General features: G+C 54.9%; 1 protein-coding gene across 1 annotated transcript in view; it reads right to left on the bottom strand.

Moving 5' to 3' along the window:
* PTPRS (protein tyrosine phosphatase receptor type S) overlaps positions 1–25,416 on the bottom strand; it is a 148,147-nt gene that overhangs the window by 58,225 nt on the left and 64,506 nt on the right. Inside the window, 3 exon segments of the mRNA XM_058423591.1 lie at positions 8,971–9,159; positions 17,426–17,567; positions 18,425–18,570. Of these exon segments, the coding sequence (XP_058279574.1) occupies positions 8,971–9,159; positions 17,426–17,567; positions 18,425–18,570 (477 nt within the window).

Here is a 25,416-nt window from a genome sequence, read left to right on the forward strand (position 1 = left end):
GATACGGACAGAGCTCACATGTGGTAAGATTCTTAACTCCCATCTCTGGGTAAAAAAAAAACCAAAAAACCCCACCTAAATATGAAAACCAAACAATTCCAGCCCAGTGTAATAGTATTGATAAAATCTTAAGTGAGAGGAGTGCAAATGAGATCATTGTTGGTTGCAGACGCAGCCTTTTCGGGAAGGAAAAAGCCGTGTGTTCACAGAGGACACAGAGCTCACGTTCCTCTGCGTGTGCGTGGGTGGGAACGATGCTGGTGGGGGGACGTGGGGCTGGGAGAGGATTTGGGACAGGGCTGGGGTGTGAGTGCAATTCCCCACAGCATCCCAAAGGCACGACAGAGGGAATTAAACAAAAGAAAAACCAAAAAACCACCCAGGCCCAGTAAACCAAACAAAATCCGTTCCAAAAGAATCTGTGGGTATTTCAGCATAACAAGAGTTAAAACCCAAACTGGCTGGAGCTTCCCACTGAGCACCCAGCTGAGCATATTTCATATGGAATTACAGCTCCAGCTCCGTCGTTGGAGAGCTCCACTTGGGTGGAAAGCTGGCTGATGAGTTTTCTCAGAAATTTCTGGTAATTTGGACAAATCTGGGGGTTTTGTTCCCATTGGCTCCAGATACATTTTCTGTGCTGCTCATGAGCATCGCTGGTCTGAGAGTACCCAGGGGAGATGAAACTGCTCTCCAGAGCAGGAAGGGAACCAAGGACTGCAGTGGGCAGCTCTCCCTGGGGAACAGGGACTCAGCCCTCCCTCCCTGCCCACTCCTCACCCCTGCCCGTCAAGGCAGTGGCAGAAATGAGGCTGCAGAGAGGGTGAGGAGTGTTCAGCACCTGTCAGGAGCCAACAGAGATGATGTGTGAAAACGTAAATCTCACCTACAGCACCTCCTGTTGCTTTTACCAGCGGAGAATTGCGGGATTTTAAATGTGCCAGTGGAGATAAAACCAAAGCAGGGTCTTCCAAGGGGGGCACACCCAAGTGAGGTCAATTTTTGACTCCATTAAAGAGACAGTGCAGAAGCTACTTACCATGGATCTTTCCCAGAGAAACCTAAGGGTAAGAAAGTGGGGAGGAAGTGGAAAGAGGCTCTGGAGCCAAACAAATGAGTACGCTGAGATATTGAGTGCTGAAGATCTGCCTGAGCAAAGGACTGCAAAACTCTCAATCGCCATCAGCAGCTCGGGAGCACTTTGCACCAATCAAGAGAAAGTCCTAAGTATTTACCAAGCTTTGATAGCATTTAATGCTCGAGATAAACTTCAGTCCTTCACAGTCCTGGAGAGATTAGCTCTTAAAACTCTGCCATAAATCTGAGGCAGCGCAGCCGGAGACGTTATTAGAATAACAGTATCGGTATTACCAAGTGCACCCAGCAAACAAAAAAGGACATTATAACCATAGATAAAATAAAGACAGGTATAAAAAAGAAATATCCAGAGGTGAAGCAGGACAAAAAAAACCACCACAACAACAACGCTAATCTGTATTTGAGCAGAGGGCAATGAAACGGGATCTGTGTGGAGAGAAGTGTTTGGAGAGTGGGTGAGTGAGTGAGCTGGGGGTGTCTTACCTCGGATCGGTGTACCTTCTGCAAAGAAAACAAAGAAAATGAGTGAAATGACTGCAAAACCCCAAACACCTGCACTGCCCGTGGGAAAAGGACCTGAGTCAAGGAAGACAGTTCCCAGTAGGAAACCTCTTGGTCTATCTCATCTTAAATTACAGGACACTGAAGAGGGCCTGGGGTACTTTAGGTGCGGGGTCCTTTTAGGCAGCCCAATGCAGCTGTTTGCAGAGCCCCCGTGGCTCTTGGCCTCAAACGGCTCGAGACCGGCTCCATTTTGTTTAGGGACGTAAAGAAACTCCTCAGGCTCTCAGCTGACGTCACTGTTTGCTGCTCACTGAACACACGACGACCCTGCACTGACCTCCACCGCTCCTGGGGACAGGGTTGGCATCGGGGCTGTGCCAGGCAGGGAGAGGGGGACACGCGGGTGCCCTGCGCCACATTCAGCTGCAGGTTTACCCCGCCTTGGCTTGCAAATCCAAACTTTAGCTCTTGGCACGGGTGTGTGAGGAGCTCGGTGCGTGTCCTGCTCAGCATCTCTGGCCATCCCTCGGGGCTCTGCACAGGGACTGAGGCAGATCTGGGCATGGAGGGGTGCCAGGGCTGCCTGGTGCCCCCTGGGTGGCTCTGGAGAGGGGAAGGTCTGTGTGGCTGCTCCTGCCTGCTGGCTGCTTCTCCCCTGGGTTATTTTATTCCAAGCCCCTCCTGCTGCCTCTCAGCGCCCAGCCTTGGGCAGGGCTCCCAGGTGGGAGGGAGTGACAGTCAGGGGTGAAAGCCCTGTCCCCCATCTGACCTCCTGAGGCTGCAACCAAACCATCTTCCTTTGAAAACACAGCAGGTCCTTTTGCTCACAGCGGCATTCAAAACTCAGTCAAAGGAGGGGGTTTAGCTGTGGGTTTTTACCCCAATCCTGAGAACAGGGCAGATCCCGCAGCACCAAGAAATGCCTCTCCCTAGGGAGAGATGCACGAGCTCCTCTGCAATGGTGACACCGCTGCCACTCTGCAGCACTCCCAGCCGGGGCTGTAGAGCACATGAAATGACAAATATCAGCCTCTCACCCTCTCCTCTCCCCTGGGGAGGAACAGCAGAGTTATGATCCTGCTTTACACACGGGGAAACTGAGGCAGAGGCGAAGCAACTTGCCCAAGGTCACGGAGGGAAGACTGTGGCAGAGGCAAGAACAGGAGTGAAAGCCTCCTCCGTGCCAATCTTCTGCCTTAATCACCCAAAAAACCCCTTCCCTCCTTATCCTTCAGCCCTGCTCATCCTTCTGCTGCGGTTCAATCCTCCATTCTCAGGATAGGAGGTAAAAATACAGAGACACTAATTAGGGTTCACCTTTATTTTTCAAAGGAGCTAAGGGAACAGAGGCATTGTAGTGTTAGGGATTAGACTCTAGTTAGACTCAGCTTCTAGTTATGAGGTTAGGTTATTAGCTAGAGAAAAGTTAGCAACTAGTTAGGGTTAGGAACTAGCTAAGGTTAATGAAGCAGGTTGTTAGCTCTCAGGACAAAGGTTGGAGAGACAGCGCTTGGAAGAGGTGGGGGAGCATGGGCTTGGGCAGACCCCCACCCAGGAGGTGGCAGGAAGGTTTAAAAAGCAAGAGAGAGAGAGAGAAAGCAGCAAAAGGTTATAGATCAATTCAGTGGAAATAAAAACAGCCTCTGACACGTCCTTCTGTCTCAAAACTGGAGTGAAAATCTGCCATCTGTGGCACCAATATGGAACAAGGCTAATGGGAAGAGGGTAGAGGAGGGGAAGAGATCCCAACATCACCCGTGGCTCAAAAGCTTCTCTGGCCTTGGCTAAGCCTGGCAGTCTCCTGCAGAAGTTCACTCTAATTGACAGCAGCGACACGCTGCAAGTTAGAGCTGTGCAAGCCCAGACACAACACGAGCGTTACCTCTTGTGTCACGGCAGGTTTGTCACTCCCTGCTCCCTGGGCAGGGGCTGCCAGCAGCTCTGGGGACAGCCTGGGCTGGGGACAGGGCTCTGGGCGAGCAGGCAGTGCCACCCTGGGCTCCCCAGGCACACGGGGAGGGCAGGACAGCTTCGGGACCGTGCCCCGCACCCGAATTTGGGTCAAATGAGCTCGAGCAGCACTTTGGGTGGGGCACAGACACAGATGGGAGATTTTCACTGTTGGAGTTTCACATCTAACCAGCTCCATGTTCAACACAGGGGCAGCAGCAGGGGGCTGGAGGAGGATATCCACCCCATTAATTATTCTGAGGAACTCACAGAGGTCCTGGAGGGTTTGATACGGGGTCGTGGGGGTGCAGGGGAGGCACCTGCAGTCAATGCCTGGCTTTGCTGCTCTCCTATACAGGGCACGAGCACGAGGGTCTGGGGCACAGAGAGGGGCACCAGCTTTGCAGGAGGACTACAGGAGCTCACACTGGATGCTGACTTTTGCAGTGGAAAGCTGCCTTTGAGATGCTACGTGCAGACTTTTCACACCGCCCTGCACAGCTCCCCTGCCTCTCCAGATCTGCCTATTTAGGGCAAATTTTGAGGCTGCATGAGCCCAGATGGCCAGCCCGGGGTTTAGCACGGAGGCAAAAGGCAGCTTAAAGGCCTTGCCTCTGGATTAAAAAGGCCCAGGCAGAATCCCCTGTGCAGGTGTCTGTCCCCGAGGACGGGGTCTGCTCTCCCACCATCCCCTCCCCTGGCTCCCCACGGATTCCCTGAGCCTGGCCAAGAGGAGAGGAGGACAAGTCACCATCGCCATGGCAATGACAGAAAGCACATCCCCTCCTTCTGCCAGCCACGTGTGGGGACATGTGTGTGCCGGGCTGCTGTCCCCAGGGCTGCAGCAGCTCTCTGCTCCTCACAAGCAGGCAGCACTCGGGGTCTCTGCAGCTCTGCGAGTCCAGGTCCTGCAGGGGAGCTGCAAAGGGGCTGCAGGGGGCTGCAGGGGGCTGCAAGGGGGCTGCAAGGGGACTACAAGGGGGCTGCAGGGGGCTGCAAGGGGCTGCAAAGGGGCTGCAAGGGGTTGCAAGGGGTTGCAAAGGGGCTGCAAGGGGGCTGCAAGGGGCTGCAGGGGGCTGCAAGGGGGATGCAAAGGGGCTGCAAGGGGGCTGCAAGGGGCTGCAGGGGGCTGCAAGGGGGATGCAAAGGTGCTGCAAGGGGCTGCAGGGGGCTGCAGGGGGCTGCAAAGGGGCTGCAGGGGGCTGCAAAGGGCTGCAAAGGGGCTGCAAGGGGGCTGCAGGGGAGCTGCAGGGGAGCTGCAAAGGGGCTGCAGGGGGCTGCAAAGGGGCTGCAGGGGGCTGCAAGGGGCTGCAAGGGGGCTACAAGGGGGCTGCAGGGGCTGCAGGGGAGCTGCAGGGGAGCTGCAAAGGGGCTGCAGGGGGCTGCAAAGGGGCTGCAGGGGGCTGCAGGGGACTGCAGGGGGCTGCAAAGGGGCTGCAAGGGGACTACAAGGGGGCTGCAGGGGGCTGCAAGGGGCTGCAGGGGACTGCAAGGGGCTGCAGGGGGCTGCAAAGGGGCTGCAAGGGGGCTGCAAGGGGCTGCAAAGAGGCTGCAAAAGGGCTGCAAAGGGGCTGTAAGGGGGCTGCAAGGGGCTGCAAGGGGCTCAGCCCTTCCTCAGCCCTTCCCCACCGTCATTCACGGCTCCAGTTTGGAAACGCTGCGCCCCCAATTCTCCCGGCTGGAAATGCCAAAAACCCCGTTAGATGTGAAACTCCAAGACCTCCTGCAGGTGTGAACACAATTATCAGTGGTTCCAGGGTACGAGCTGTTGTGGAATTGGGGAATTCCAGGACAACTGCTGCTAAGATACCAAAAAAAAAAAAAATCTATCCAATGTTAGGAGGTTCATATTTAGCTGTTAGCTCTTTATACAGATAAATTAATTAGAATTATTATTGCTATTCTCTTTTTTTTTTTTTTTCCTTTTTTCGTAGCCTGCAATACCCCTGTAGAAATTAATTTAGAGGGCAGAACATCCCTACTGAAAGAGTTAGTAGAAGAAATGCAGAGCATGCCTCTCAAGAAAGCTGTTACAAAGGAATTAGTTTAAAGGGCAAGGGTTACAAATCTGCACATTAGCAGGTTTGGGGTTTTTTGGTTTGATTTAAACTTTTTTTTTTTTTTTTTAATTGAACAAACTTACCAAAGGTCTCTGAATGTTAAACAAAAAGTGAAAAAAAAAAAAAAAAAAACAGAAAAGAAAAGCTTGTTATAGCCAGTTATTTAGAAAACAGAAGACACACACAAGACACAAAAGGTTTTAGTGTTTGAGTGCTGAGGAAGGTGGCTGAAGGCTGCCTCCTGTGTCCCCCCTAGATGGCAGCTGAGCAGAGGACATTGGCTTTGCCTTCTGCTTTAAATGTCCCAAGATAAGCAGAAATATCCATTTTCCAAGGCCGCTTAAACTCTTGTCCAACCTGGATCTCCAAAGCTGAGATGTTCACGATGTCTAAGGGAAGCAGGAGCCCAGACAGAGCTTCTTCCCATTCTCCTCTGGCTGACAACTGAGCTCTGCACTCAGCCCAAACCCCCAAGCATGAAAAGATTTCCATCTGCTTGGAAATTTTATCTGGAGATGGAAAGGGGAAGCAGAAACATCCGATAGGGAAAACCCAGCGTGGTGAATGATGTATCCCCAGCGCCTGGATTAGAGTGAAGACCCACATTCCAAATGGGTTCCTGGGATGATGGGAATATAACGGCCACGGTCTCAGAGGTCTGTTTGTACTTCCAGCCAAACATTCAGATTTCACACAGATGAGAACCAAATCCGGGCCTGGAACCCAACCTCGCTGAGCTTCTTGTCTGACATTTCACCTGCTCCTTTTCATGAGCTCATTTGTGTACTTGCCACTAACTCAGGTACTGATAAAAATTCGGTTCTTGGCACGCCCTGTCCTGCAGCAGCACGGCTGTTATCCCGATGGCTTCATCTCCAGGGGCAATCCGGGTGTCTGTCCTGTCCTGCTGCTCCTCAGCCTGGCCCAGGCTCCATCAGGGAGCCACACACAGCCCAGGCTTCAGAGGCAGCTGTCACTAAATCCCAGCCTGGGCTGGGCTGGAAAGAACCTTAAAGCTCCTCCAGTGCCATGGGCAGGGACACCTCCCACCGTCCCAGGCTGCTCCAACCTGGCCTTGGGCACTGCCAGGGATCCAGGGGCAGCCACAGCTGCTCCCTCACAGGGAGAATTTCTTCCTAAATCTTGCTAAACCTGTTGGCACAAAGTGCAGAGGGCTCCTGTTCCCAGAGGGTCTGTCAGACACCCTCCAGCTGGGTGGCACTGGGTGGCACTGGGCACCCCATGGATTTTGGCTGGAGTCCTGCTGCGGCTGGTGGGTGAAAGACCCTGAAGACCACCAGCAGCATCCTGGAGCACGCCCAGTGCCCTGCTGTGTGCTAGTGCCACCCCTCTGGTGGCAGAGTTTGCTTTCTGGAAGGATGAAGATATGAAATTAAGATCTGACTCGAGCAGCTCAAACAGGCCGGGCTCGAATCTGCCTCCCCTCCACAGACACAAATGCTGACACTTGTTAACAAGCCTCAAGTTAATATTTTGCACTTTCTCAGGCCTTCCTTTGCAGAACATGCAAGCTTTGGAAGCAGATGGAATTGGAGAACTGGGAAGTCCTGGGTGCCCAAGGATCTGCACTCCCTGACACACAGGCAACAGCCGTGTGCCCTGAAGACAACAGGGATGCTCCAGGGTTTCACCAGTTTACTAATTTAAAGCAGCTGTAAATGAGATTAAATCTCAGCAGGTATCTTCTATTTATCAGAAGGGTCAAGGGTTCACTCTGAGGTTAATAAATTGGCTGGAATAAAAAGGCAGCGCTCAGGTGGCTTCAAGGAAAGCGCCGGATCAAACCGAGCTGAAGAGTAAAGGCATTCTAGCAAGATGATGAATGTATTAAAAATAATCTGCCTGTGCATTACTCACACTTCAGATCACGGTCACAGAGCATGATACAATTCTAGTTTACCTCTCGTTATTTATGCTGAGTGATTTTTTTTTTTTTTAATTTTATTTGCATTTGCCTCAGCTGTTGTGATGAAACAGGGAGGTCAATCTCATCTGCCTTCGTGGGATTCAACAAGCCATTCTAATTCTACACAGCAGTTTAAGGATCTGCTTGTGACTTTGCTTCACTGAGCAAGGAGGCATTGAGGCAGGTGTGTAAAAGCTGCATTAAACTGGAGCTATGCTGAAGCTTTTCCACCGGCGGCCCACAGAACGAGAAACTTTTGTGTAGAATCTTTGCCAAAGCAAGCAAGAGAAAAAAAAAACCCCAGGTGTTTCCATGCCTTGCTGTCCAGATCCAGCAGGACAGAGTCAGAACTGATTTCTCCAGGGCCAGCAGAGATCTGGGCAGGAGCAGTTGGTTATCACTTTACTGGAGAACTTGTGAAAGGTCTAACATGAACACTGCTTTCCCTCTGCCTGCGACAATGCCTTTCTTTTGCCAAAGAATAGTTAAAAATGAACCGTGGACACATTTCCTCCAGGCTGGGTCAAAAGCAAGTCAGCCCCAGCAGTTTGTGAAAAGGATTTCTTGGGTTAGTTTTTGTCAAAAGGTAGAACTTACAAAACTCGTTTCATTTTTTGCAGCTATCAAGGGAAGTGTTTCATGAGTAGTACTGAAAGATAAATCCACCTGTGCCCTCCTTGCACGCACTCTCACAACAGAGAACTGGCAGATTGAACAAGTACAAAAAAACAGCTCCTGAAACGTGAATATTAAGAGATGTCACGTTGCCACACACACAAAACAGCAAACAGAAAACAAACAAGAGAGACAGATGGACAAGCAGATGGGGAAAGATGGAAAACTGACAAGAGCCACGGAGCTGGGGTACATCTGTTGGTGGAGACGGACTCCACGGGCAGAGGCACCGAGGGGTCACTCTGGAACATTCCCAAGCGCTCTCCAGCGATGGCTGCAGGGACGTGATGCTGGGGACATCCTGCAAGAGCTGCTCTTCAGCACCAGCTCTGAGAGGTTCTGTTTGCACCATCTGACAGCAAGAGGCTGCCTGACCACGGACCCTACACCAGGTGTGTGTGTGCCCAAAAAAGCCGTGTCTGCCAGAGTGGGTGTCTCTTCCTTGGCCAGGTGTTGCTCTAAGGAGCAAACCCTCAGCCCCCATCCCTGGACTTTCCCCCTGAGCTCAAGAGCACCGTGATCCGGGGAACTTGTCTGGATGGGCACCAGCTTCCCTGCTGTCACTCCCTTCATGCCAACAGGGCAGCAGAGAAGACCAGGAGGGCTCCAAGTGGAAACTCCAACCACTCTTGGTGTAAAAACCAAAAAGCTCAAATTCCCCGACCCGCAGCAGCGGGGCCTGGATCTATCTGCCCCCTCCTCTGCGCTCTCCTCACGTCTCCGTTTGCTCCCAGCTCCTCCAGCGTCAGCCCCTACCTGATCTCAGCTGTTTTATCCTGCCGTTGCTGGCGCTGGGGTCCACGGGCAGGAAATCCTTGAACCAGGTGATCTCGGGGTCGGGGTTCCCGCTGGCGGCGCAGAGCATCGTGGCCGTCCGCGTCCGCTCCACCACCTTCAGCTGCGGCCCCATGTCGATGTTGGGGAAGCCGGGAGGTAACTGGTCCTCTGGGGGTGGACAACAAAGGGAAGGGCTTCAGCAGGTGCCAGGGTTCAGTGGGACACCCCAAGCACCGGGCACACACCGCCCCGTGCACGTTCAAACCCTGCGTGCTCCAAGATGGAAAATGCGTGACACGACGAGATTTATTGGCTTGTCCATTGGGGGTGACTGTTTCAGTGGTCCCACAGGATTCGACATTTAAATGCAATCTTTTAAAACCTTTTGGGGAATAGCAGAATAGAGACAGAGAATCACTAAGGTTGGAAAAGACCTCCCAGGTCGCCAGGTCCACCTGCCCGCTAAACCACGTCCTCAAGGGCCGCGTCGACTCATTTTTTGAGCACACCCAGGGATGGTGACTCCACCAGGCTGTGTCCTATGCTTTATTCACCCTTCCAATGAAGAAACCTTTCCTGATATCCAGCCTGAACAATTTGGAGCAACTTGAGGCCATTTCCCCTCGTGCTGTCACTTGTCACCTGGGAGCAGAGACCGACCCACACCTGGCTGCCCCCTCCTGTCAGGGAGCTGCAGGGGGTGAGAAGATCCCTCCTGAGGCCCCTTTCCTCCAGGCTGAGCCCCTCCAACTCCCCCTCCTGCTCCCCACAGGGTTTGTGCTCGAGTCACGGTGCTGCAGGGAAGCTGTGCCAGCTCAGGGGCTGGCAGTGGCTGGTTTGCAGAGCAGAGGCTGTGCAGGGACCCCCGAGCAGTCACAGCTGAAAGGGAGGGCTCACCTTCCCCCCAAAGCTCACGGTGCACAGCACACCGCACACGAGAACCCACGTGGAAAGGGGCTGCCAGGGACAGCGGGGCTGGGAGAGAAAGGGGAGGAAAATCTCCTCCTTCAGCTGCAGAGGGGACACACACAACAACACCACCACCACGCCAAGTGCTGTCAGCCGGGGTGTGAGTTTTGGATTTATTAATTCCGAGCGCTGCTGCCCTCCAAGAACAGCGGCACCAGCACCCAGCTGAGCTTCGACTCAGCTCCCTGCTCCCCTCAAATCTGCTTTTGCCTTCACTAATGAGGGTGAGGAGGGCAATCCCAACAATGCTGACTCATTTGTGGTAACTCCTACAGAACCCCAAGTGCTCCCCCAGTAATACCTGACACAGCCCCTTACTCGCTGGGGTGGGGAGAGCTGTCTCATGCTGGCTGCCACAGCTCTGGAATGTGCCATTTTCCCCAGTTTTCCCCCCAGGAAGCATTTGGGGGAGGGCAGCTTGGAAGGAGGATGCCAGCAGCAGGGTGAGATTTGGGAGGGATCCTCTGTCATCTCCAATGAGCTGTGTCAGGGAATCACAGCCTCGGGAGTCTGTGGCATGGAATCCAGCCCAAAAGCAGGTGAGGGAACAGAAGGGAAATAATGCGGGGAATTAAAAAAAAGGTGGGATTTTTATAAAATTAACATCCATCACAACCAGCCCCCCACTGACACTGATGGGAGCTCTCACAGAGGCACTGAGATGGGGCTGGCCTTGGCTGGGAACCATCCTGCCAACTGCAAACACACCCCGAGCTTGTTTCCTAAGGCTGGCACATGATGGATAAGGAGGAACGGAGCCAAATACAAATGGCAGAACACAGAGACAGCGGGACAAGGGAGAGACGCAGTGGCTTTGCTGTGGTGGGAGCCTTTTCATAGAATCCCAGGATGGTTTGGGTTGGAAGGACCTCAGAGCCCACCCAGTGCCACCCCTGCCATGGCAGGGACATTTCCCTCTGTCCCAGGCTGCTCCCAGCCCTGTCCAGCCTGGCCTTGGACACTTCCAGGGATCTGGGCACCCTGTGCCAGGGCCTCCCCACCCTCCCAGGCAGGAATTTCTTCCTGGTGTCTAATCTAAACCTGCACTCTCTCAGTTTGAAGCCATTTTGGTGCATCTGAAGCACCACTAAATCAGAATTCTGCACCATGAATTGGAGCTGTTCACACTCATCTTTAACCAGGGACCGACCCAGCCCTCTGAGCTCCCTGGGCTGTGCTGGGGCACTGCAGGACCCCCCAAAACCGTGCGTTCCTGCAGCCCCCAGCCCCGCCAGGAGGGCTGTCAGTCCAGCAGAGGGGCTCTGGGAATGGCTGTGCCTGTGCACAGCTTTCAGCCGGGCTTTAATGGTCCTCCCTCCCCTCCTCTCTCTCAGCAGCCGTGGGAGGGTGAGGGCTGGAGCCGCATTGGCTGCAGATGACATCACCACGGATCCCTGCCTTCCTCCTGCTCCCCGGTGATGCTGCTCCACCTGCCTCCAGCCCCTGCCCCTTCCCTCCACCAGCCGCTTCGTGCACAGAGGGAACAAATACCCTGTGCCCGGGATGCGCGTGCACACGTGTGTGCGAGCGTGTGCCGGGGGAGGCCGGCTACAACCGCTGCCACCGAGCGCTCCGAATCAAACAAACAACAAAGAAATAACGTTGATCTCACGCGGAATTCCTCCGAGTTTAATTAAAACGACCGCGACGAGCGGCGTGATCGGATTTGAGGAGCGGACGAGCGGAGGGAAGCGTCGCTGAGCATCACAGGCTGCTCGAGTTTCCTTCCTGCCGGGGGAGTGAAAACTCCTCCATGCCCCAGCAGCTGGGCTCCCTGGAACAACGCAGCTCCAAGCTCTTTGCAATCCCCACGGGACACGGGCCCTGCCACCCTCCCCGTCCGTCCCCAAACCCCCCACACCCGTCCCCGAGCAGACAAGGAGTGGTTGGGGTTGTGGATTCTCCTCCTGAAAGCGGCTCAGGCAGGAACAAAAGACCCAGATTCGAGCTGGAGATGCTTCAAGGGCACATCTGGGCAGCTGCTGCTGCTGGAATCGTGCTGGCTCACGCAGGCAAAGCTTTCCTGAGGTGCAGCTGCCGTGTGAAGGGAGCATCCCGACGCTTTGCTCATCCCCTGACTTAGACCCAGCTCTTCACAGCCCACCCCGAGCTGGTGAATCAACCCCCAAGGCCCCACCGAGCCAAGGAGGGTGAGAAAGAGCAGGGGAGGAGGGATGGAGAGAGGAGCACTTCGGCTGTCATTGGTAATAAATCCCACCCAGGCACACGGTGCGTGCCCGGGGATGTGCCAGGACCCAGCCACACACAGCCAGGGTCCCCAGCCCCAGCCAGGGGCCAGGCCTGCCCTGTGCCCTTGTCACTCTGGAAGGTGGCAGCTCTGGGTTTAGCTAATTAGCCGAGCTGGAAATGAGGATGATTAAGGGAGATAAAGCGGGTGTTGCTGCTGCTCTGTCTCCCGCAGGGCGTACACAGTTGTTTAATAATTTAGAGGAGGAGGAGGGTGTGAGCGCGAGCAGACGTGCCATGGAGTCGGTGCAGGAAGCCAAGAGGATGCTCTGAAGGGAAGAGGAGGAGGGGTTTTTCACTCTCCTCTGTGATATGGATGCTGGCTGGTCTCTGCAGTCTACTGTCCTCATTCAGGGTGGAAGGAGCAAGAACACAGAGATAGAGCAGCTCGAGTGGCACAAGTTTTAATCAGGATCAAAATCAAAATCCAGCACTCTTGGACCCATCCCTGTTCCTTTCATTATGCTTATGAACACTGGAGCTGCCCTTTCCCCAGGCATCCTGGCACTGTGTGCCTTGTGAAATTACATCAACAACTTATTTCCACCCATGTGTCTGTACCTGTGCCTCAGCTCTCTGTTACTGCCCAGCCAAAGTCAATTTTCACGCAGGGAGGAGTCTCAGCAACGTGCTCCCTCTCTGCTGATTCCATTTCTTTGGAGCTGAAAGTTTCACTATGAAAACAGTAACAGCCTAACAATGTTATTAAGATCTGTGGGCCCACAGGCAATAAATGCACCCTGAGATGCGTGTGCTGCTCCCCAGAAGAGTGCAGGTAATGCCTGTGCTCCCTGCACCGCCGTGTCCCCACGTACCCTCTGTCTACAGGCATCTCCGGTAAAATTACTTTGATGTTATTCAGAAGCTACAGAATTAATCTGCTGTCAATGTCACCCCATTTTCAGGTCACTACGAGAGAAAAGCAAAACAAGTCAGGTTTGAAGAAAGGCTGCCAGGAATTTTCCAAATGGCAAGGTAACATTTCAGAGGGGGCAGCTTCCCTTCCCCGTGTGCTCCCGTGGGATTCTCTGCTGAGCATCCAGAGCTGCTGCTTGTTTACCTTTTGTGATTTAATGCCAACAATTAAAAAAAAAACCAAAATAAACCCAACAAACCAGAGGGATCTTGCTAGAACTTTACACATTCCCACACCAGATGTGCATTTGCAGTAGGAAACGTGTGAGGGAGATTTCAGGCTGGAATTGTTAAAGAAACGCCTGAATACTTCATGAAAGGAAACCTAGAGGGAAACACCAGAAGCTGTGAAAGTCTGTCCACAGCAGCCCCGGTGACAGTCCAGGAGGGAGTCCCACAGACCTGAGGTGTCTCACAGCCCCTCCTGTGCTCTGGGGTGCAGCAACCCAGGCACAGGAGCAGCCAGGGGTGGCTCAGGGCGCTCCAGATTCTGCTCCCTGACACTGAACTGGACCAGTCACTGCTTTTTGTGCTGCATTTCCCGACGGCTCACCAGAGCAACCCCCACAGAACTGCCTCCATCAGCTTCCAGAGAGCAAAGAATGGAGCCAGGGTGGTCCTCGTTTGAAACACAGCTGAGGGTCTCTGTCCCCTGAGCCCCCCGAGCTCTGACAGCACAGGAAACGCCTTCACAGCACCAGAATCTCCCTCAGGCTGCTGAAGACGTGGAGGGGAAGGATAATCCGCATACAGGAAGCAATAATAATCATCATAATATAGATAGAAATGATAAGAGATACAAATGGCAGAATGCCAGGATTGTCTGGGACAGAAGGGACCTTAAATCCCATCCAGCCTCCCTCCTGCCATGGCTGGGACACCTCCCACTGTCCCAGGCTGCTCCAAGCCCTGTCCAACCTGGCCTGGGACACTCCCAGGGATGAGGAGTCCACAACTTCTCTGTATCTATCCCAGGAGATACAGATTTATACAGAAATATCTTCCTTGGGAGTGGGCAGCTTAGAGAATCTACACCAACTGGGAGCTGGCGTGCCTGTGCCAGCCACCTTCCCTCCTGCCTAAGTTACAACCAAAAACAACAGCAGCTGGAGTCAAAAACCAGCTGGAGAACTCTTCCCAAATCTGCTTGCTTTCTTTTCCTCCGAGCTCTGCGGGAGTCAGGTTTGCAGGCACTCGAGCCAGCTGCGAAAAGAACAGCCAGTTTCCACAGCCCTACCAAACTGGGATCCCTGGAGAGGCAGAGCAGGAAGGACAGAGCAGCCAGCAGAGCTGGTGTGAAGGGACTCTGTGAGTTGAGCAGTGTCCATCACAGCTCTGCTTCTCCGAAGCTCCCCAGGGTTTCCTCTCCTGCAGTTTCCTGTTTTCAAGTGAAGGCGTGTGGGTTTCTACCAGGGTCTGATCCAGGAGTATCCATGTGCACAAACAGGAGGGGTTTGTGCTCAATCCCTCCAGCAGCTGCAATCTAGTAGGGAAGAACGCATTGTCTCCTCCTCTGAGAAGGGGAAATCTTTCCTGTGCTCTTTGCTGTTAGGGGGCTGCACTGCTGTCGGGGAACGCTGCAGCGCTGCTGCAGGAAGGCACCCCCAGGTGTGTCTGGCACCACAGCACCACAGCAGCACAGCTCCCCCGGAGCCCCCCGTGCAGCCTGCAGCAGCTGGGGCCAGGTTCCCAGAGCGTGCCAAGGTGCCAGGTTCTGCAGATGACAGCTCCCATCCATCTGCAGGCTGGGGAGCAGCCCGCTCTCCCTGCTCAGCACCAGCTCTGCAAGTGAGAGCACAGACAGGGGAGGAGGCTGAGCACGGAGAGAAAAGACAAACAGGAGAGTGGGTGGGTGCAGCAGAGGGGAGGAACAGGAGAGGAGTAGATGCCAACACGCTCGCTTTGTCATTGTGCAGATCGGCGCCTTTGGCTCGGTGCTTTCAACTTTCCCGGCGCTTAAAAGCTCAGATAAAGAGGAGACAAACTCTGCTGGGGGAGAGCTAAGGAGTGATGAGGGATGGAGCAACTCCAGCTGAGCAGGGAAGGGGAGGAAATGCTACAAAATCTGCTTGATGCTCTTCCACATCGCCCTGGCCCGCCCTGCAGGTAATTCCTGCTCCCCCAAATTCCATGAACAGATACCCCCGGTGCTCCAGGAGACTCCACAGCAGGTCCCACCAGGGAGCTGTGAGAGCAGAGCCACAGCTGGATCCCACTGCTCTGGTGGGATCAGCAAAGGGGGGAAGCAGTCAGGCAGTGGGAGGATGCAGCCCCTGAGCTGTCAGCTGTCCCTGCTGACGTGGGTGATGCTGATCCCAGGAGGGAGAGCTGCACAAAGACACGTACAGAGAGCCCTGCTCCCTCAGGACGGTTCCTGAGCGCACTTCATTCCCATTCCAATCTCTACAACTCCCTGAAAAGAGGCTGTGGCCAGGTGGGGATGGGGCTCTGCTCCCAGGGAACCACAGAGAGGAGAAGGAAACGGCCTCAAGCTGGGTCAGGGGAGGCTCGGGTTGGACATCAGGAGGAATTTCTCTGTGGAAGGGGTGGTCAGGCCTTGGCAGGGGCTGTCCAAGGAGGTTTGGAGCCCCCATCCCTGAAAGTGTCCAAGGAACAACTGGACACGTCCCTCAGTGCTCTGTGTGGGGACAAGGTGGGGCTTGGTGACCTTGGAGCCCTTTCCAACCTTGGTGATCCAGAGAATGATCCCACACACTGCAGCTCACTGTTGGGTCACGGCACCAAAACCACTGAAGGCAGCTGGAGGAGAACCTTCCCTCGCCACTGCTTTTGCTGAATTCAAGGGGTGCAAACCCTGAACATGACTGCAGGAGCCCTTCTCCCAGCCTGTGACAGCTCCCAAGGAATTCACGGGGAATAAGTGTGAAGAATAAGGCTCCCACCCTCTGGGATAACCACAGTTAGACACACTCCCGTCACTCTGCGCCGTTCCAAGCTCCTGACAGCTCCAGCCCACCACCTTCCTCCAACAGAAGGTTAAATGCCACGCCAGGCACCGGAGCTGCACACACATCTAAGTCACCTACACAAATCTGTCAGGCATGACTGGACCACGCTCCCAGGCAGCCAAAATCTTGACAGCGCAGAGTCCAGAGCAGGGATATTCCCAGCTGAAAAAGGGAGGCTGGGGGCTTTGCCTTGTGCCCCTCATGCCTGGGGTTCATTCACGCACCGATCTCGCTCCGCACTGTGAAGGACGAGCTCGCTGCCTGGTCAAACGAAAGGATTTAAGCTGCTCCTCGAGGAATTGCTGGAGTTGCTGAAGGAAAAGCAACTGGCCCACAGGGCAGAGCTACTCCTTGGCCCTGTGGGGCTCCTGCCTGGAGCTCCTGGAGTTGTTTTTAGCTTTGTTCACTGCAGAGAGAGGGGCTTTTACTGCTGGTGCTACTCAAACACCCATGGCTTCATCCACAGCCAAGCTAAATTCCCCTTGGGAGCTCTCAGGCAGTTTTTCACCACCCCATTCCCGCCAGGATCACCTGCACTGCCCTGGGGTTTGGACAGAGAACATCACTGAAGGGTGCTCCAAACCCCAAAATGGGTCACTTTGAACACCCAGCCTCGTTCAGAGCTTCACAGTGATTTTAGGGATTGCCAGGGCAATAACAGCAAATATCCAGAGGCGTCCAGAGCAACAGCATATTGCTCCCTCCCCCACATCCAGTTCAGGGAGCATATTTCAAACAGATGACACGAGGGAGGCATCCATGTAAACATCCTCTGCAACGGGGACAAGTGGGAAAAAGAACCAGAACAAAATGGAGAGTGGAATTGTTTTCTTGGAGAGAGCTCAGAGCCAAGGACCTCTGGGAAGAGGGGAGAAGCCCAGAAAAGCACAAGAGGTATCCTGCACAAGGAAAAAACGTTTGCATCGCTACCAAATGTGTGAAAACCCCTGCAGATCCATCACCATCTTAACCCCAGCCCATCCAGTGACTCCTCAGTGAAGGTTTCCCTGGGTGTAGGATGGGGAGTTCCTGGTGCTGTTCATAAATCTGGGGAAGGAATTTTTGGAGGGGAGGAAGATCCTTAAGAGTCACAGGATAATTCAGGTTGGAATTATCAGCCACCACTCCTGAAGTGGTCCAGTTTCTCACGCAGCTGAGATGTTTTATATCTCTCTGGGGTAAGAACAGCAGACAGAACAAACCAATCCAACCCAACCCAACCCAACCCAACCCAACCCAACCCAACCCAACCCAACCCAGGAGGACTTGGTGCCTTAGCCATGGATTTTTACCAGCCTCCCCAGCCAGCTGAAGGCACTGGTCGGGCTCTTTACCTCGGAGGACGGTGAGCTTGGCGTGGACAGTGACCTCCCCGTGAGGGTTCTGAGCAACACATTCGTAAATGTTCTCGTCCCGGGGCGTGCGGAGGGGCTGGATCCTCAGAACAGCACCTGCGCTTTCATCAAATTCAATGGTCTGGGGGATAGAGGCACAGAGACACAAACATCATAAGAGACACGAGCTCAACCTTGCAGCTGCCCCTCAGCCCCCACGCGTCAGCAGCACCGACCTGGGGGTGACAGAGCTGTCACAGCCACACCCTGCCGGTGACCAGAGACCCACCAAACCCCCAGCGTGCATCTGAGAGGCTCTGAAAGAACAAGCCACGGTGCTGGGGTGTGGGGTGGGTGCTCAGAGCACAGCTGGGGTGAAGGAGGACGGAACGGACCAAAGGAAAACAAAAACAAAAAGGAGCCGCCGCCTCGCTCCCCCATCTGCAGGGGCAGCTGACGCCACAGAGCTCCTCTCAGCACACAGCTGCCTGGCAGGGCTCAGTCCCACTGCAAATTCCACAGGATGACCTCCCAGTCCTTGCTCCTCCGCTCATTTCTGTCTAAACAATGCCAATTGCTCGGGGCTGGCTGCCAACGACTGCAACGTGAAAACTGCAGTTCACTCCAGACTGGCCCAGGATTAAAATGCTGAGCCATGGACGGGCATGAAAGGTACATTTACAGAGCTGAAGTACCACCAGCTTAGCTGGGGCTTCTTAGGAAAGCAGGAAGTTATCCAGGAAGGGGAAAAAAAAAAACCCAACAAAACAAAATAAGAAACTTCAATAACATAATTGAGCCAAGTTCTCTCTTGCTCTGGAACAAACCCAGCTGCTGACATGGCCAAGAGCTTGCCTTTCACTCCTCCTGCTGTTAAAACCCCTCCCCTTCCAAATTCCCCTTTATTATCAGGTCTGAGACTGGCTAACGAGGAGCAGGGGCTGCTTTGTGCCAGCCTCTCTCTTCCCAGAGACGTTAGATTCCAGGGCCATCGCTCACCTCGAACCTCTGGGAGTTCACTTTCTTCCCTTTCTTGTTCCAGGTGACCCTTGGCTTTGGGTCTCCAGTGGCTTGGCACACGAAGGAGGCCACCCCTCCCGACACACCGATTTGGTCCACGGGCTTTTTAATGAACACAGGGGGACCTGCAGGACGAAAAGGAAAAATATCAGCAGTGGCAGGCACGAAGACAAACGCTGATAAACACGGCCTGCAATTAACAGCGGTGCTGTCGCTGCTGCTCGTAATGATCCCAGTCGAAATGAAACCTCTTGGCCTTTTTCAGAACAGCTTTTACCTCCATTTTTACATATGAAGTGGCTCCAGCAGAAAATGATTAAAGGCATGAGCCTACTAAGAGATTTCGATGGTGCACAGCCTCTTTTACTCCTGAAAAGTGGACTTTTAAATTGTTTTGTACAGGGGAAATCGCCCTTGCAGAACCCGTCTAATGAGCGTCACCAGAAGCTGGTAGAGCTGAAAACAACACTCAGAAACAGTGAATTGCACTTTCCCAGCTCCTTGGAGGTGACCAAAACACCAAGGAACGGGGAGATTTACAGGAATATTGCCAGGGAAGGGGAGAAGGTGGGAGAAGGACCATGGAAGAGCTGGAGCAGGACTTGGCACACGGAGATCTTGAGGAAATGGCGTGAAAGAGGCTGATGCCAGCGAATTTAGGACGTGAAATCCCCTTGGTTGTGGCACCTCTGCTTCCACCTGCAAGCCCTTCCCGTGGTCCTCACGTTTACAGCCCAGGTAAGTGATCCCTCAGAAGAGGCAGCTTGATGAGACACAGCCCACAAAGCAGAGCTGTGATCGGGTCAGAACGCAGCTGTGAAACCCAGGAGCAGAGCCCAGCCCGCTCCTGCAGCTCCCCTTCCCCTCTGCTCTGCTCAGACCCCCAGGAAAGTCCTGGAATCCCTGCAGCTCCAGGAGGGAGCCACCATCTCCTCCAGCCTCCTGTCGCAGGCAGCGGCAGCGCAGCGACGCCTGAGCACACGCCCGGGGGCTGGGGCTGTGCTTGAAGCCAGCCCAGCCCAAAGAAGGACACCTGAGCCCCTCCACTGCTTTCCATCAACATCCCACGGCCTTCAGAGCGCTCCTGCAGGGATGGCATGGGCTGGGACGGGCTCTCTGCCCACGGCAGGTGCCAAGGGGCTGCTCGTGCCAGGAAGCCCGTGGGCAGCAGCGTTTGTGCAGAGCCCACATCGCCCTCACCCACTGGGAATCCCCCTTCCGTGCTCTAACCTGCTTCTCCTAGCGCTGTTTCCTCTCATCTAGTTAGTTCAAGAATTTATTGAAATATTTAAATCACAAGGCCGCAGCTGTGCTCAAATAACATCACTCAGATCATAAAGTTGCCGTCTGTTTTCTTGAGCAAAGGGGAGCACGTGACCCCGGAAAGTGTGTATTTATCTGCTCATACTCAAGAGTCTATAAAATAAGATGCAAACAGCCTCCCACAGAGCTCCACAGGAGCACAAACGGCAGCTGGGGAGAAGTCTCCAGGGTCTTTTAGGGGTCGAAAGACAAAAAGAATCCTTCTCCCCTTCCCTGCCCGGCGTGGCCAGCAGTATATAAATAAAAGGCACCGAGCAAGCTCATGTGATGCAATCAAGCATTTGTTTCCATGCTGGAGGTAAATACAATTTGCTGGAGCTGTTTACGTCCCACCGAACACTGTGTGTACAAAGCACCGCATTTATAAATATCCAAATCTATATTTAGAGGTCAGCGTCTTCTTTGCAATGTTACAGCTAAAGGTTATCAAGCAAGTCCCACCGGAGGAGCTGGCACTGGGGGATCTGCCTTCCATCTGAGGAAGCTAAAACCCAAACTTTGCTCCAGGCTAAAATATAAATGCTCGCTCTGTCCCTGACTTCCTTCCTCCCCTCACCTCCGCTCGATATCTGAAGAGTTTGCACAAGTCAATTCTGAAGGTACAGCTAAAAACATCCAGGGCTTTTAAGAACACTTTATTGATGCAAGTTCATTTCCTAAAATAAAAGCCCCTAATAAACCTTAATGTCACGTATACATTTAAATGGGTGCGGGCTGCATGATGAGAGCTCCGCCGAGGAGAAAAACAAGGTTCTATTTCTGTCCTGAGGGAAGGGATGGTGCTCCAAAACCCACCGAATTTGGAGCCATGGCTCAGCATCCCTTTTTGGGGTCCTACGTTGCCTCGGTGTGGGGTGATGGGGGAGCTGTGCATGGGGTTTTTCCTGAGCTCCAGCTCCTCCTACAAGGAGCCAAACAAAAACCCCTGCCACCCAAGCTATTGGATTTTACTGCTCCCTTGTAAAATGGGTGAGAATCGGAGCTTAATTGTTGATGTGAAAATTGCCCAAGCCTCTGAGCTGCAGATCTGATTCCTCCTCCCTCGTGCTCTCCACCTCTGCACCCCCAGGCACTGCAGCACTTGTCTCCAGCCCACGCCGAGCTCTGAGCAGCTCCCTCCTCTCTGGGGAGGAGAGAGCCACTGCCACCACAGGCACGGCGCTGGTGGCACAGGGCGCTGGTGACCCAGGGTTGGTGAGCCAGGGTTGGTGACACAGGGTGCTGGTGATCCAGGGTCAGTGATCCAAGGTGTCTGTGACCCAGGGTCGGTGATCCAGGGTGTCTGTGACCCAAGGTGCTGGTGGCACAGGGCGCTGGTGACCCAGGGTTGGTGACACAGGGTGCTGGTGATCCAGGGTTGGTGAGCCAGGGTTGGTGACACAGGGCATCTGTGACCCAAGGTGCTGGTGGCACAGGGCGCTGGTGACCCAGGGTTGGTGAGCCAGGGTTGGTGACACAGGGCGTCTGTGACCCAAGGTGCTGGTGGATCCAGGGTTGGTGACACAGGGTGTTGGTGATTCAGGGTGCTGGTGATCCAAGGTGCTGGTGATCCAGTGTTGATGGCCCAGGGTTGATGACCCAGGGCTGGTGACCCAAGGTTGGTGACCCACAGTGCTGGTGAGCCAGGGTTGGTGACCCAAGGGTGTTGGTGATTCAGGGTGTTGGTGACCCAGGGTTGGTGACCCAGGGTTGGTGACCCAAGGGTGTTGGTGATTCAGGGTGTTGGTGACCCAGGGTTGGTGACCCAGGGTTGGTGACCCAAGGGTGTTGGTGACCCATGGTGCTGGTGACCCACGGTGCTGGTAATCCAAAGCTGGAGCCAATCCCCCAGGCTGTGTGGCACCGCCTCAGCTTTGCTGTGCCAGGCCCAGCTCGAAGGGAAACGCTGGGTGAGAGCTCTGGGAGCCTCCCCAGGCAGGGACAAGGCCCCTGTGAAACCCCATCAGCCCTCCCGGAGGGCCTGAGGTGTTCCCCCTCATCTGCCAAGATTGCAGGACCACGGCTTTAAATCATTAAATAAATAAAACCCAAAGAAACGCATCTTCCAGACAACATCCTGACAGTCCAGGGGATTTTGTATCACTCCACCAACCTTCCCTCAAAGATAGCTGAGAACAAGTCGGGTTTGGAAAGGCTGAGTCTGAGTTCCATCAGTCCAGCACTCACAGAGATAATTTTTCGCCCCTTTCTCTGCTCGCAAAGCAGAAAAACCCATTTTTTTTGTGCAGTATCAAAATAGGATATGGAAAAATCTGGAGCTTGAAAGAATTTTCCTACTACAAGAGGCTTCCTGCGGGGTCTGGGTCTCCAGAGGGAAGGTTGAAAAGACCGGATGGCTGCTGTGTACCTGTGATCCTGCTCCACACTTAATGGAAAGCCATCAAGTCAAACTGAAGCTTTCACTCCTGCCCACCGCCCACGTGCTTCCCAAAAACAACAAAAGCCATGCTGGAGAGCTGCCACGGGCTGCAGGGAACAGGGAGAGATCCCTCCCGCCTCTCATGCTCCACCGGCACACGCCTGCCTGGCCCCGGCCACCCCTGACCACTCCTGATCATCCCTGACCAGTCCTGACCATCTCTGACCACTCCTGACCATCCCTGACCACTCCTGACCACTCCTGATCATCCCTGACCAGTCCTGACCACCCCTGACCACTCCTGACCATCCCTGACCACTCCTGACCACTCCTGACCATCCCTGACCACCCCTGACCAGCCCTGAGCACCCCTGACCACTCCTGACCATCCCTGACCAGTCCTGACCATCCCTGACCACTCCTGGCCATCCCTGACCACTCCTGGCCACCCCTGACCACTCCTGACCATCCCTGACCACTCCTGACCATCCCTGACCACTCCTGACCATCCCTGACCACTCCTGACCACTCCTGACCACTCCTGGCCACCCCTGACCACTCCTGACCACTCCTGACCATCCCTGACCATCCCTGACCACTCCTGACCATCCCATCCCATCGCTGCCCAGCCCTGCCCCGGGCCCCACACACGGAGCAGCTCCCGTGGGATTCCCTTCCCCGGTCACAGCCTGGGGAGCCGCGGGCAGCCCCTGCTCCAGAGGGACCCGTGCTGCTGGGATCTGGGGATCCTGACGCAGACTTTGGGGAAAGGCGGCCAGGGGAGAAGGGTGGGGGTCTCCTCCTCATCCCCCCGCCCACGGGGGAGGGCTGCACACCCAGGCAGAGACACTCTGCTGCCTCCTCTCCCCTCTCCTCCTTCCCTCTATTCGCGCGACGCCGAAGCGGGAGAAGTTTTTTATCCCTGCTAAGGACGCACGGATGACACAACAGGCTGAGAGGCTTTGCAGCAGGGAGGCTGGAGGGATGTGGGAGTGGGGAGAAGGAGGGAACATCTCAGCCTGCAAAGCCAACATCCCCCAGGAAGAGCTGCCACGGTGAATAGCGGTGACGGACGAGCAGCGAGGGAGACAGCCCGGCCACCATATGCCTGTCTGAAACATCAAAAACCAGAGACAGGCAGAGGGATGGAGAACCCAGAGGTGGTTTGAGGGGTGGGAGAGAGGCAGGAGAACAAATGAGCTTCACATGTCTGAGCTGACAGCTGATGGGAGCAGGGGGAGAAGAAGAAAAGCCGGCTCTGGACGTGCGCCGCGTCCCTGCCCGGCACGGAGCCGCTCTCCTGCGGCGCTGCAGGGGGGTTATGGAGGGGACGGGGGGGAACTGAGGCTCCTGACGCACCACAGGGCAGGAGCAGCTTCTCCACAGCACCCCAAAATGCTGCTCCCTCCTGAGCTCCACCTGCCAGCTTTGGGGCCGTCCAAGCTGCTCCCACGTGGATGGGGACATCTCCCCTTCCACTGACTCTCCTCAGTCTGGCCCCACAGGTGTCAAGGGACAGGCTGGAGGTCCCTGACCATCCGTGTGCATCTGCCCCCGTGTGTGGGACAGCGTCCCTCTGTCCCCCAGGTGCCTCTGCATCCTCCTGACCCCTGTTCCAGCTCCATCCCCTCATCTCCAGCCCCTCAGCAGGGACCTGGTGCTGGCTGCAGGTGACAAACCCCACCTGTGTGCTCCACAGCCCCGCCACCCTCTGCCCCCCGCTCCTGCCACCCCCAGGAAAGCACCTCGACAATGGGCTGCCGGTAATGACAAACCCACTCGCTCTCCATCTGGCCTCAGCACGGAGCAGCAGGAGCCTGCCTGAAAGGGCCCCTCGCCCACAGCAGCAGCCATCCACGGAGACAAAAGAGAGGCAGGCACAAAACACGGATTTTAGAAGGGTTTTTTCCCCGTTTTTGGAGCCCCTGGTGCCCGCTGGCAGCTCTGTGGCGGCTCAGGCGCCCGTCCTGCCGACCCACACAAAGCTCCAGCTGCTCCCCGGCCGGTGTCCAGCCCTGCTTGTCCCATCCCGGGGAAGGAACGGGCTCTGCGCTGGCCCCAGAGTGCCACAGGAGCTGCACCTGCAGCAGAGGCGCAGCAGGAAGGCGATTCCCTGCTTCCTGAGCATCCCTGCACACACAAGCACAGCTCATCCTTCTGCTCATCCCTCCCACTCCACCTTCAACAAAAACTCGACGTTCCCCACGGAGCCGCCCCTCTCGGGAGCGCGTCCCCGCTACAGGGGAGGCAGAGACGACTTTTATCCAGGCTCAAAAAACATTCAGCAGAAGGAAATTCACCTTCTTGTGCTCACACACACACACACACCCCCCTCTGAGAACAAAGGCAAAAGATGAGACCATCAAACCACGTAAGGTTATTTCGCTTTCAGGCTGCACAACGCCCCGCACTCCTGCAGGCTGCAGATCGCTCCCAGGATTGGGATTCAGATCTCCGGCTCCGGTGCCAGCTCGGCCGACCTTGGGCACCTCGGGCTGCCACACGTGGCGGGGAGGTGACAGCGCTCATCTCTCACACCTGCCCGTCTGTGCTGGTCTAGACACCACACGCAGCTTGGAGCAGGGGACGGTCTGGGAACAGACCTGCTCGACACTCAGCACCCCGGGTGGCACCAGCACAGCTGCAACCTGGGAAGACTGAGAGGAAAACAAAATAACCACAAAAACCTCACCAGAGAGAACTCAGAGACCTTCCCCAACAGGTGCTTCTCGGGGGAAGAAGATAGAAATTGAAAGCCAGGCAAAAAGCTTTTGGAATTTCCCGATTTCCAGGTTATGGCGGCTGGAATGAGACGTCTCTCCCTGTGATTTCTCACCTCCTGTTCATTTCCAGAGTGACCTGGAAGGAATCTGATGGCCTTCCCACTGCCCTGCACAGAATTAAACCCCCTCTTCTCCTCCTCTTCCTCCTCCCTCTTCCCTTTGCTTTCTGGGCTCGAGTTTTCTGCTGTTCCAGTGGAACTCCATCTCCCTTTTCCACAGCCGCTGAGGGCTCCCAGTTGGAGAATGAGCCCCAGGTACTCAGCCCTGGGCAGCTGTGCTTTCAGCTCCTCTCCAGGACGGTGGGATTGGGCCAGCCACGCTCCCAGGGTTTTTCTGCTGCTTCAGGGAGCAGCTTCACGCTGCTTTTACACTTCTTAGAGGTGCTGCTGTGCTCTGCCTGCACGTGGAGATCCGCGCCCTGATCTGGAGGAGCAGAGAGGGGCAGGGAGAGCCAGAGGAGCAGCTCTGTCACCCCAGGGACAGGGAGATAAGCTGGGCAGAAGGAT

This window comes from Hirundo rustica, chromosome 26 (genome assembly GCF_015227805.2).
Source record: "Hirundo rustica isolate bHirRus1 chromosome 26, bHirRus1.pri.v3, whole genome shotgun sequence".
NCBI lineage: Eukaryota > Metazoa > Chordata > Aves > Passeriformes > Hirundinidae > Hirundo > Hirundo rustica.